Genomic DNA, 12,468 nt, shown 5'->3' on the forward strand with positions numbered 1-12,468 from the left:
TTTTTATTTTTTCTCTAATAATGGGGTCAAAAACACTACTGTTCAGAAGTGTGGGTTCTTTTTGAAGCCAAGTAATACTTTTATTCATCAAGTATGCATTAAATTAATCAAACATGATATTAAAGATATTTATAATAGAAATAAAAAAATCTTCCAAATGTTGTTCTTTTGAATTTTCTTTTCACTAAAGAATCCTGAAAAAATGTCACATTGTCATATTTAGCAGCACAGCTGTTTTCGACATTGACAACATTGATTTCAACATCTTCGATAATAAGAGATGTCTTTGAGCACCAAATTAACATATTAGAATAATTACTACAGGATCACTAAAGACTGGAAAAAATGGAAGTCTTAAAATTCATCTTTGCCATCACAGCAATGATTATTTTAAACTGTAATAATATTTTATAATATTTCTTTGAGTATTTTTAATAAAAAATATATATTTTTGAACAGCAGTGTATATATTCTCATTTACTGTAACCAAGAATTTTTCAATCTGGTTGCCCTGTCTAGCAAATTTATTTTGATAAAACCATCTGCTAATGAATGTCAGATGATACTGTATCAGGTTTGATCCCAAACAATCAAGGGGGGCTATCTATCTGGCATAAGAGAAAATTTATGTTTGGAGTTTCAGTCACTAATTGTGCATTTTATATTTAGGTTGCAATAAAGATTATCGACAAAACTCAGTTGAACCCAACCAGCCTACAAAAGGTAAGACCAGTTTTCAAGACATTCTTTTTCTTTATTAAGACAACTGTTACAATGCTATGCAATTATGTCATTTTAACATAGTATAAAAAAGAAAAAGAAAAAAAATGACATTTTACATAAACATCACCCATCACACTCATATGTATGTGATGTTAGTGTTTAGTGTCGCTGTTGAGTTTGCGCTCTCTCCTGTACACCAGTGACTCATCTGTCTCATAATAGATTATAACCGGCCTTCATTCCTCCCACTGAAGCCCACCACTCAAACACGGCTCTGAGTCTGAACATACAGTATATCAAGATTTTTAAATGCACTGTTTAGTTAACTGTTTTTTTTTTTTTTTTTTAATGCATCATTTGTTTGGGTCCCACTTTATATGAGTAGGCCTTAATACTATGTACTTACATCAGAAAATAAGTACAATGTTTTGCGGTGGGATACAGTTAAGGTTAGGGACAGGTTTGGTGGTATGGGTAGGTTTAAGGGTTGGTTTAGGTGTAAGGGATGGGTCTACAGTGTAATTATAAAAGTACAGAAATTAGTTACAGATGTAAGGTACATAAATAATTAATTTGAATGTAAGTTCATAGTATTTAAGGCCACCTAATATAAAGTGGGAACTTTGTTTGTGTGCTTAGTGTGTGTGTGTGTGTTGGAGAGAAGAGGTCGACAGCTGTAGTTCACCACATGCCCAGAATGCCCCACTGTGATTCAATCCCGGCTCTGTAACACACACAGTTAACTGTGCACAAACCATAAACCACCCTTATTGAACATAAGTCATGTATGGCTTCTTGATCACTCATATGGCTGATATGAGGTGTTATAGTAATGCTGGAATCACTGTTCTGTGGCGCATTTGTCAGTTGTCGGAGTAAGTGTTTGTCTTATCTCTCTTTTTTTGTGTTGCATGTCCCATGTCATTTTTGCTAGATGATAACTCCCATGCTTTACTATATAGGTGATATAAAATAAATGTAATGGTTCATAGCTTTTATTTTCTGTGGCTGTGTCAGCAATATCTCTTTTCTGATGGTTCTGAGGGATTTTCTTCTGGTCTTCTAACTTGCATGTTGTAGCAGTTTATTCAAACATATCTGAGCTCTTATGTCAACAACACACACAATTTTAAACATATTTATTCTACTTAAACTCATAAAGAATACCAAAAAGAAAACAATTAAGACGGGGACTTTGTCCGTCTGTTTTTTCAATGCATCTGATTGCGAGCTTGCATTTGTCAGAAATTGGTAGTGTTTAAGAAGTTCAACATACGTCACCAGAGAGAAGTCTCTCGTATCACCCTTAGATCAAGTTATAGTATTTTGATTATAAATGACAAGGTAAAAAAAAAACATATGCATGGATGTATCATTTACAGTAAGGTGAATCACATGATTTAAAAATTTATAGGGGAGATTTCCATTTCTTGCTGACTTTAAACTGACAATTAGCAGTTTTTCAATGAGCAAAATATTTGGCTTAGTCATTATGAGAGGTTGACGCAATGTGATTAAAAAAAGAGAAATGTAATGTGATTGGCTTATGAATCGACAAGCCCCAGTAACCCACATGGGTGAGGAAAACAGCTGCTCATATATTCTTGTTATGATTGACAGGATTTGCTGTACGATCTCCCGGCAAACGTTTGATGAGACATCTGCATTGACTAGAAGACATATTGAGTTGATTTAATCTTTATGTTTTCAACATTGTGGGTGTCCCTTCATGTGTAATTGTATATGTATCATCTGATAATGTGAAGTAAAGTAATGAGGGGTGTATTAAAGGCATTTCTTCTGAACACATGTCTGTGAGATGTATTATGGGACAGATGCAGGTGCAAGATTCCATCATGGGGTTTCCACAGCAACAAGGATTGTGTATTGGGTACGTTATACAGATGGAGAGAACATTACCCTCTTTTTCTTTTGTAGCTGTTTAGAGAGGTGCGGATCATGAAGACTCTCCGTCACCCCAACATTGGTGAGATGCACTAAATATGCAATAAATGCATGCTTGCTTTAATAATAATTATATTACAAAGTAATGATCTAATTCTGTTTAAATGTAAGCTTGCCAAAAGTATTAAATGCCAGCTACTCATATATTACAGTCCAGCTCTTTGAGGTTATTGAAACAGAGAAGACGCTTTATCTTGTGATGGAATATGCAAGTGGAGGTGAGCTCTGGTGTACTGTACATATTGGAGTATGTAATATGACTTTGTTTAATACTGGTGTGGCCTTGGAAGGGCTGTGTGTGTTCACTATACGGTGTATATTAGTGTAATGTGTGTCTCTCCAGAGCTGGAACATAATGCAAAAAGACTTGATGCTCAACACAATATTTCTAGGTACATCTATGATACTTGGTATATTATTCATGTGCGATTTGGTTTTCCAGGTGAGGTGTTTGATTACCTGGTGTCTCATGGGAGAATGAAAGAAATAGAGGCTAGAGCCAAATTCAGACAGGTGAGACATTTACCTTATCGCTACAGCACAGAGTGCAGGATTAAAGATCAAGGTATTGCATCACATTAAGCCTCTGGTTCACAGTTTCAGTGTTCATGTGTTTTAACTAGGTTGTGTTATTTTTTGTTTTGTTTCAGATTGTGTCAGCCGTTCATTACTGTCATCAGAAGAATATAGTTCACAGAGATCTGAAGGTATGAGCTAGAATCTGCAAAAAATGAACATAATATAAATCCACATGAGAAGCAAAACTGCATAAGGAAATTAATCTTGATTTATACAGATTTTTCAAACCCCATTAAACCTTATCTTATGCAGTTTTGATACTCAGCTAAATTCATATTTTTTTAAATATACAAAACTGCTAAATATATGAACGCACACACACACTAGTGTTGGGCGATATGGTCATTTTTCAAATCGTCATATCGTAAGCCTGTGAGATCGACGAAACTATCGTGCATGGGTGGAGCAAGAGAGACTCTTTTTTCTTGTCATAGCATAACTATTTGGTGCTTTAAACTGCACAGGTGAGCGAGAGAGAGCCTATGGAATCCCTAATAATCGAAAAAATATACTTTCAAACATACTGATAAACTAACATTAAATATAAAAATACTGGATTTAAAACAGCTAGTTCATATATAGTTGGACGCAACTATCATATCACACATCCTGTGACAAATTTGCTGCAACTGTGTACGAAAGTTATCAGTCTAATTTTTATGAATATTTATTTATAGTTGTTGATAAATAGTAGATTTCATTTAAAGTCCAACAGTTTAACACTAATATTGGACATAAACGAACACATGAAATATAAAGTATTCAAAACAGGTAAGTTTCATATATTTGGAGTAAAGTTAAATTTAACTAGTGCATCAGTCATACAGAGCTCTGGACCGCGCGCCCTGTGACGAGTCCGACGCACCGCCACAGAAACAAGAATGATATGCATTCTAATGTAACTGTGGCATTAAACTCAGTGAGGGCTCGTTTAAAATATTACACTTACAGGTGCTGGTCATATAATTAGAATATCATCAAAAAGTTGATTTATTTCACTAATTCCATTCAAAAAGTTAAACTTGTATATTATATTCATTCATTACACACAGACTGATATATTTCAAATGTTTATTTCTTTTAATTTTGATGATTATAACTGACAACTAAGGAAAATCCCAAATTCAGTATCTCAGAAAATTAGAATATTACTTAAGACCAATACAAAGAAAGGATTTTTAGAAATCTTGGCCAACTGAAAAGTATGAACATGAAAAGTATGAGCATGTACGGCACTCAATACTTAGTTGGTGCTACTTTTGCCTGAATTACTGCAGCAATGCGGCGTGGCATGGAGTCGATCAGTTTGGTGCGCTGTTCAGGTGTTATGAGAGCCAAGGTTGCTCTGACAGTGGCCTTCAGCTCTTCTGCATTCTTGGGTCTGGCATATCGCATCTTCCTCTTCACAATACCCCATAGATTTTCTATGGGGTTAAGGTCAGGCGAGTTTGCTGGCCAATTAAGAACAGGGATACCATGGTCCTTAAACCAGGTACTGGTAGCTTTGGCACTGTGTGCAGGTGCCAAGTCCTGTTGGAAAATGAAATCTGCATCTCCATAAAGTTGGTCAGCAGCAGGAAGCATGAAGTGCTCTAACAACTTCCTGGTATACGGCTGTGTTGACCTTGGACCTCAGAAAAAACACAGTGGACCAACACCAGCAGATGACATGGCACCCCAAACCATCACTGACTGTGGAAATTTTACACTGGACCTCAAGCAACGTGGATTGTAGGAAATGCAAAATTTACTTTCATCAGAGAACATAACTTTGGACCACTCAGCAGCAGTCCAGTCCTTTTTGTCTTTAGCCCAGGCGAGACGCTTCTGACGCTGTCTGTTGTTCAAGAGTGGCTTGACACAAGGAATTTGACAGCTGGAAACCCATGTCTTGCATACGTCTGTGTGTAGTGGTTCTTGAAGCACTGACTCCAGCTGCAGTCCACTCTTTGTGAATCTCCCCCACATTTTTGAATGGGTTTTGTTTCACAATCCTCTCCAGGGTGCGGTTATCCCTATTGCTTGTACACTTTTTTTCTACCACATCTTTTCCTTCCCTTCGCCTCTCTATTAATGTGCTTGGACACAGAGCTCTGTGAACAGCCAGCCTCTTTTCAAATGACCTTTTGTGTCTTTGACTCCTTGTGCAAGGTGTCAATGGTCGTCTTTTGGACAACTGTCAAGTCAGCAGTCTTCCCCATGATTGTGTAGCCTACAGAACTAGACTGAGAGACCATTTAAAGGCCTTTGCAGGTGTTTTGAGTTAATTAGCTGATTAGAGTGTGGCACCAGGTGTCTTCAATATTGAACCTTTTCACAATATTCTAATTTTCTGAGATACTGAATTTGGGATTTTCCTTAGTTGTCAGTTATAATAATCAAAACATTTGAAATATATCAGTCTGTGTGTAATGAATGAATATAATATACAAGTTTAACTTTTTGAATGGAATTAGTGAAATAAATCAACGTTTTGATGATATTCTAATTATATGACCAGCACCTGTATATAGGCCGTTCAGATTACTTGTTACAGTGCAATGTAATACCTTATATCTGCAGACGATGTACGTCTGTTTGTGGATGGAGACTTCTTCACCGGCTACAGGCTCTAATCCTCATTTGTTCACACATGTGTGTGTGTGTGAAATGCGGTACTGAAGTGAAATAGCTGGGCAGTTTGAAAGCCGAATTATAATAGGCCGCCTAATAAAATAATAATAATAATAATAATAATAATAATTATTATTATTATTATTATTATTATTATTATTATTATTATTATTATTTAATACATTAATAGGAGAATGAGACTAATTTCGTCTTGACTATCGACAGAGACATCTGCCATTGTCGATATCTCTGACTATCGTCGATGCACAATACTGTCGTCTATCCGCACAACCCTAACACACACACACATATATATATATATATATATATATATATATATATATATATATATATATATATATATATATATATATATATATATAATATGTTAATTTTATAGTATATTGATTGTATAGTGCAATATATATATATATATGTGTGTGTATGTATGTGTGTGTGTATACTGTATGTATATATATATATATAATGTGTGTGTGTGTATATATGTATATGTGTATGTGTGTGTGTGTGTATACTGTATATATATATATATATATATATATATATATATATATATATATATATATATATATATATATATTGCACTATACAATCACTATACTATAAAAGTATAAAGGAGTATTAAGTGTTTGTAGTGTGTGTTTGTATCTCTTTCTGTCTTGTTTTTTCTCCTTGTTTTTCCTCGACTTCACACAGTTCTGTACAGCATAATTATTTCTCTCTCCTTTACTGTTTCTGTCTTTATAGGCAGAGAATTTGCTATTGGATGCAGATGCTAACATAAAGATAGCAGACTTTGGTTTTAGTAACGAGTTTACATTGGGGAATAAGTTGGACACCTTCTGCGGTTCCCCACCTTACGGTTCCCCACCTTACGCAGCTCCAGAGTTGTTTCAAGGAAAAAAGTATGACGGGCCAGAGGTGGACATCTGGAGCCTGGGGGTGATCCTGTACACGCTGGTCAGCGGGTCACTTCCTTTTGATGGACAGAACCTCAAGGTACAGTTACTTTGTTTCTACACCTGCTATGATCCATTCCAGCCTCTTTAGACCCTACTTACTGGAGTCTGGGAAAGAATCAATACAGTGTCTTATTGCATTATTCTCTGATTGTGATATTGAGTTGATAAACTGATACCAGTTACTATGGTATTCACAACAAAATAGAAGTCAAGTCAATTTCTTAAATATAGTGTTTTATGCAATACAGATTGTCAAATCAGCTTTACCATGAATATAATGTTTCAATGATGCAAACAAAATTCAGGTCTGCTGTAAAACAGCTCTAAAGAGAGGACATTTTTCAGCTAAAATCAATTCATTGTTTATTTAGTTTAATGGCTGTGTGAAGTTCATCAGTTATGGAATGAGTTCAATTTAATCTATAATGCAGCTCTGTAGAACACAGTGATGTCATCATCCAGCTCAGTTCAGATCAGTTTTCTTCCAATAGTGTATGCGTTTATTTATTTTTTTTTATAATGAAATTTATTCCTGTATTGGCAAAGCTGAATTTCAGCATCCATTCCACCATTCTTCAGTGTTACCAGATTCTTCAGAAATTGTTCTATTATGCTGATTTGGTGCTAAAGAAACATTTCTTCTTCTTATCATTGTTGTTGCCAACACCTGTTTTGTGGAAACTGTGGAAACTGTTCAGGATTCTTTCATGAATAAAAATGTTCAAACAAACAGCATTTTATTTTTTTGTAACAATGTAAAATTCTTGTGGTTTGATGCATCCCTACTAAATATTGAAAGTCATTTTTAAACGTTGTAACAAATAAACACTTGCTGACCCAAAACTTTTAAACAGTAGTGTACACTGAGGGAAATTAATTTAGAATAGTGCACTGTTTTTTTTTTGTTTGTTTATTTTTTTTACATTACATTGAATGTGTACTTTGGACCTAAACTCTCATTTCTTAATTCTGTAGTAACTTACTGTCTAAAGACCACACTGCTATCTGTTTGTCTCACAGTTTGCTTGTGCATGTGTGTTTTCCAGGAGCTGCGTGAGCGAGTGTTGAGGGGGAAGTACCGTGTGCCCTTCTACATGTCCACAGACTGTGAGGGGATTCTGCGCAGGTTTCTTGTGCTCAATCCCAGCAAACGTTGCACTCTAGAGGTGCATACTTGCAGATACATAGATACACTCTGCCACACTAAATCATGTACCAGATACATGATATTATGCCACTGTGCTGAGTTATAGCCCTGTAAAGCTTCTGTGCTGTAGAATGCATATAGCATGCATTTGCTGGAAATTGCCAAAACTATTACTTGTGTGTTAATCAAGTTATGAAGCCACTGCAGTTAAATGACTGAGCTGGGAAGTTTCTGTGTAATCAGGATGCTGGTATTTCCTCCACAGCAAGTGATGAAGGATAAGTGGATGAATGCAGGGTATGAGGGCGATGAGCTAAAGCCCCACATTGAGCCAGCGGAGGACTACAGTGATGCCAATCGAATTGGTGAGCATGTAGACCAGTAGGAAACTGGTTGTGTTTTACTATGTATTTTGCTACTATTTTTATTTTACTGCCGTGTCCAAATTATCCTTAGAGTGAAAAGATTGGTTGTGTTGGTAAATATTCCTCATGTTCTCTCATTTCTTTGTCTTTCCAGAGATTATGGTCGGAATGGGTTTTACTACAGAAGAGATTAAAGACTCTTTACTCAATCAGACATACAATGAAGTCACGGCTACATATCTATTGTTGGGCCTGAAGACTGAGGTAATACATTGCACACACAAACACACACACACTGTTACTACCAATTTTCTACTTGAAAATACTACTTGTACCTAGACTCTCAGAGTTTACTTTGTACTCATGCTCTCTATTGGCATCTGGTCATAGGATGGCGCTGAGTCACGAGTTAGTGGCAGTATGACTTTGCCGCGGGTGCGTCCAAGCCCAATTACCAATGGAACCAACAAACAATCTTCTTCTTCGACATCTTCCTCATCTTCACACAGCAAGACTCAGCGCAGCGCCTCGACCTACCACCGCCAGCGACGGCACAGTGACTTCTGTACGAGACTCTTCAGCGTAAACTTACTTTCAATTGTGAATGATTATAATAATTATTAGTTTCTTCTGTAGGTGGTCCCAGCATGCCTGTGATGCACCCTAAGCGTAGCCCGACCAGTGGTGGAGACCGTGAGCTGCGTGAGAGCCGCATGCCACCAAGGAAGGCCAGCTGTAGCGTGATGGGCAGTCGGACCCTACCACCATCTAGTCCAATGGTCAGCACCGCCAACAACCCCAATAAGGCTGAGATACCTGATCGACGCAAGGAGATGACCGCCACCACTGTGAGAGATTTTTCTGTACCTAGATCATTTTTTCATGTTCTTGTATGTATTTTTTTTTTTTTTATTAATTAAAAAAGTATACTTTTATTCAGCAAGGATGTGTTAAATTGGTCAAAAGTGATTTTAAAGTCATTATATATTACTATTTCAAATAAGTGTTGTTCTTTTAAACTTTCTGTTCATCGAAGAATCCAGAAAAAAGTGTTACAGATTTCCAAATACTAAATTTTTGGGGGGTTAATGAAATGTTGTGTCCCATTTTTGTTGTAGAACAATATCCCAGGAAGTACTATGACCCGCAGAAACACGTACGTATGTACAGATCGTCCCAGCACTGACCGACACACGCTGCTGCAGAACGGCAAAGACAACAGGTGACAAACCCAAACATTCACAAACACAGACACGCACTATCACTGTGCTGCATATCCCAGTGCGCTGTCTGCCTCTAATTCACTGAGTCTGTTTCTGTCTCTTCTCAGCTCCCTGTCTCACCGCCTCCCTCCCACCTCTCCCTCCACTCTTAGTATTGTCGGAGCGGGAGCATCCTCCTCTTCTTCCTCAGGTGAGCGCTGTAGGCTGACACGTGGATCCACCATCCGGAGCACCTTCCATGGGGGTCAGCTCCGTGACCGTGTCCCGCCCACCTATGGACCTCCGCCCACATCGCCCACCCTCAGCCATGATGCTGGAGCCCTGCCACAGAATGTCCGCAGCCGGGCCACTTCTAACCTGTTCAGCAAACTCACCTCCAAACTCACACGCAGGTAAGAAGAGAGACTCTCATCATCCACTGATGATGCATTGCTATGCAACAAAACAAATAAATAAATAACACATGTAAAGCATCAAAAATGCCTGTCTCTGATCCAGAGAAAAATGATTCTAAAGCTACAGTTGAGTAGAGTTGATAGAGACATCAAAATGCTCAATAAAACAACAATAGGAACAGAAGCCTTTCCATAAGGTGCGGTCACATTTACCATTGTTTAATGAGGTCATGTCATAACCAGCTCAATGAAGATATTCGCCTGATGGGTGTCTGACGGCAAAGTAATTTTCTTATGCAGATTTCACATCATAAGTTGTGTGAACTTTGACACAAATTTGCAATGATCAATAGTCTTGGTTCAGTAGTGACCTCTGGGTTGGTGTATGTTTATAATTTAGCAACAAAGCAAAACAAAGATGCACAACAGTTGAGGCGCTCATTCTGGTTTTGACGAGATGTAACAAATCACTCAACTCACAATGCGATATGATTCATGGTAGTGATTTCCCGATACAGTTTTAACAAAATGAGATTTAAGACAAATTATAAATGAGAAGGTGTCTTTTTATTACTGCTTGGACAAACTTCTGCACATTTAAATATATCAAATAACAAAACTAAATTGAAGCCTAAACAAACCAAATTTTTAAATAATCAGTAAGGCAGGCTGTTTGGAAAGCAGTTACTTAAGTTTGGTGTCCTATTTTTTGCTAAATGAAAAAAAAATCAGTGCATCATTAATTAACTCCCTCCGTTTAATCTAATCTGAACTACAGTATCTTACAGGAGACAGATCATGTGCTTCACTATCTTGACAAACACACAACACTTCGCCAAAGACCAGTGTCACTCCTGTCAGTGGAAATCAACGACTATTATTGAAAATATATGACTTTGGATTACTTTGTGTCACTCCAAGTTGCTGTCAGTGTGAATGGGGCCTTAGGCAGCGGTTTGCTTTTAGGTGAATTTTAAATGGTTACATTTATAAATATGCTTTTGACAGACACATTCTTGCGAACAAATAAATGTGTAGACTTGATGTATGTCACGCATTACTGCATCAAAAAATGTGATTCCTTTAAAACAAAAAGTGCTGGAGTGCTGCCTGTGCAATAACACATGGGTCCCACTGGGGAATTCTTTCAGCCTAAAAGTTGATTTTACAATCACGCTTCACACATTAATCTTTCCTTGGCTTATTGCCTCTCTTTTTCAAGCATACAAATGAGTACCTTTCCTAGTCTCTCCCTCTTTGCTCTTTTTTCCCTCAATTGCATTTGCTCTCAACATCACTCAGTCCTTCTTTGACTTTCTTCATCTCTTCTTGCTCTTGCTCTCCTCATTGTGTCTCTCTCTCTCCTAGGGTCAATCTTGACCCCTCTAAACGCCAGGGCTCTAATAAATCAGTGTCGGGTTGTACCCTTCCACAGGGATCCAAAACAGTTAGTAAGTTCCCCTGTCTGCCTCTGTTTGCCTGTCTGTTGCAGCTGCACGTCCGTCTGTCTCTGCACATGGCATGCCTGTCTGCATGCAGTCTCCTTTGCAGAACGTGTGTCTGGTAAACAGGATGTGACGTTGAGGAAAGGCTGGATGATTGTGCATGGAGGTTTTGTCTCTTATCGGTTTGCATGTATCCAGGAACACACATTTTTTTAATTCTATATGACCCATTACACATAGCTCAGGTCAACATCGGTCAGCCAGTTATACTGACCTGCTAGCAGTTGGACAGGACTGAGAGATCCAGATATGTATGTTTGTATTTTTTTGTTGGTTATGGTGGAGATGTGTTGCATGGAGCAGACACTGTTAGGGTAATGCAGACCATCTGAAAATGTGTGTTTCTTTGCAGGATCACAAATGAATCTGAGGGAGTCAGCAGATCTTCGGTCACAGGGTGAGTCCGCTTAGGAAACTTTTAACATTATGGTGCTTTTAAAACTGGTTTGGGCCAAGCAACTGGAAGATCATGTTATGACATTTTGATTAAACATTACAGGGCAATTTATTTTTAAAAATGAAACACACTGATGAATTGTTCACAATAAGGTCCTTAACATACATTTATAAAATTGAAATAGGATGAACTTGATTTTATGGAGAACTTAACAGACTTTTTCAACAGATTACAATGATAGAAGAATATCAAACTGAGCTGTGGAAAAACTGACGCTGAGTTTGAGCTGACAATGCAGTGCATTGATAAATTCAGTATGAGTACAGTTGATAATACAGAAAAGATGCGATCTTCTAATTTTATTTTTGTAGAATTTTTTTTCCATCTTATTTCAGTTTTAATTAGTATAATTTTCAAATAAAATTTTGCCAAAAGCATCTATACACACACGACGTGAAGGAAAAAAATTATCTGCCTATTTAACATAAAAAGAACACAAATAAGTAGTAATAATAAACAATAGTAATGAAAATTATAACATGATAAATTTTAAAAGAACATTTAAATAAAAGC

At 37.1% G+C, this 12,468-nt stretch overlaps 1 protein-coding gene across 3 annotated transcripts in view; it reads left to right on the top strand.

The window, feature by feature from the left end:
• Positions 1-12,468, top strand: part of LOC109084119 (MAP/microtubule affinity-regulating kinase 4-like) — a 30,073-nt gene that overhangs the window by 13,115 nt on the left and 4,490 nt on the right. For 2 of the 3 annotated variants that reach the window (XM_042724311.1, XM_019098818.2), the window contains exons 3-16: positions 670-723; positions 2,662-2,710; positions 2,841-2,906; positions 3,131-3,201; positions 3,339-3,395; positions 6,649-6,900; positions 7,910-8,029; positions 8,276-8,375; positions 8,530-8,639; positions 8,766-8,940; positions 9,012-9,223; positions 9,494-9,597; positions 9,706-9,990; positions 11,851-11,895. In XM_042724311.1, the coding sequence (XP_042580245.1) occupies positions 2,683-2,710; positions 2,841-2,906; positions 3,131-3,201; positions 3,339-3,395; positions 6,649-6,900; positions 7,910-8,029; positions 8,276-8,375; positions 8,530-8,639; positions 8,766-8,940; positions 9,012-9,223; positions 9,494-9,597; positions 9,706-9,990; positions 11,851-11,895 (1,625 nt within the window). In that variant the 5' untranslated portion in view covers positions 670-723; positions 2,662-2,682. Of the gene's footprint in view, positions 1-669; positions 724-2,661; positions 2,711-2,840; positions 2,907-3,130; positions 3,202-3,338; positions 3,396-6,648; positions 6,901-7,909; positions 8,030-8,275; positions 8,376-8,529; positions 8,640-8,765; positions 8,941-9,011; positions 9,224-9,493; positions 9,598-9,705; positions 9,991-11,361; positions 11,445-11,850; positions 11,896-12,468 lie in introns of all 3 variants that reach the window. The other variant, XM_042724310.1, reaches the window with a different exon arrangement.

This window comes from Cyprinus carpio, chromosome B5, assembly GCF_018340385.1.
Source record: "Cyprinus carpio isolate SPL01 chromosome B5, ASM1834038v1, whole genome shotgun sequence".
NCBI classification, from domain to species: Eukaryota; Metazoa; Chordata; class Actinopteri; order Cypriniformes; family Cyprinidae; genus Cyprinus; species Cyprinus carpio.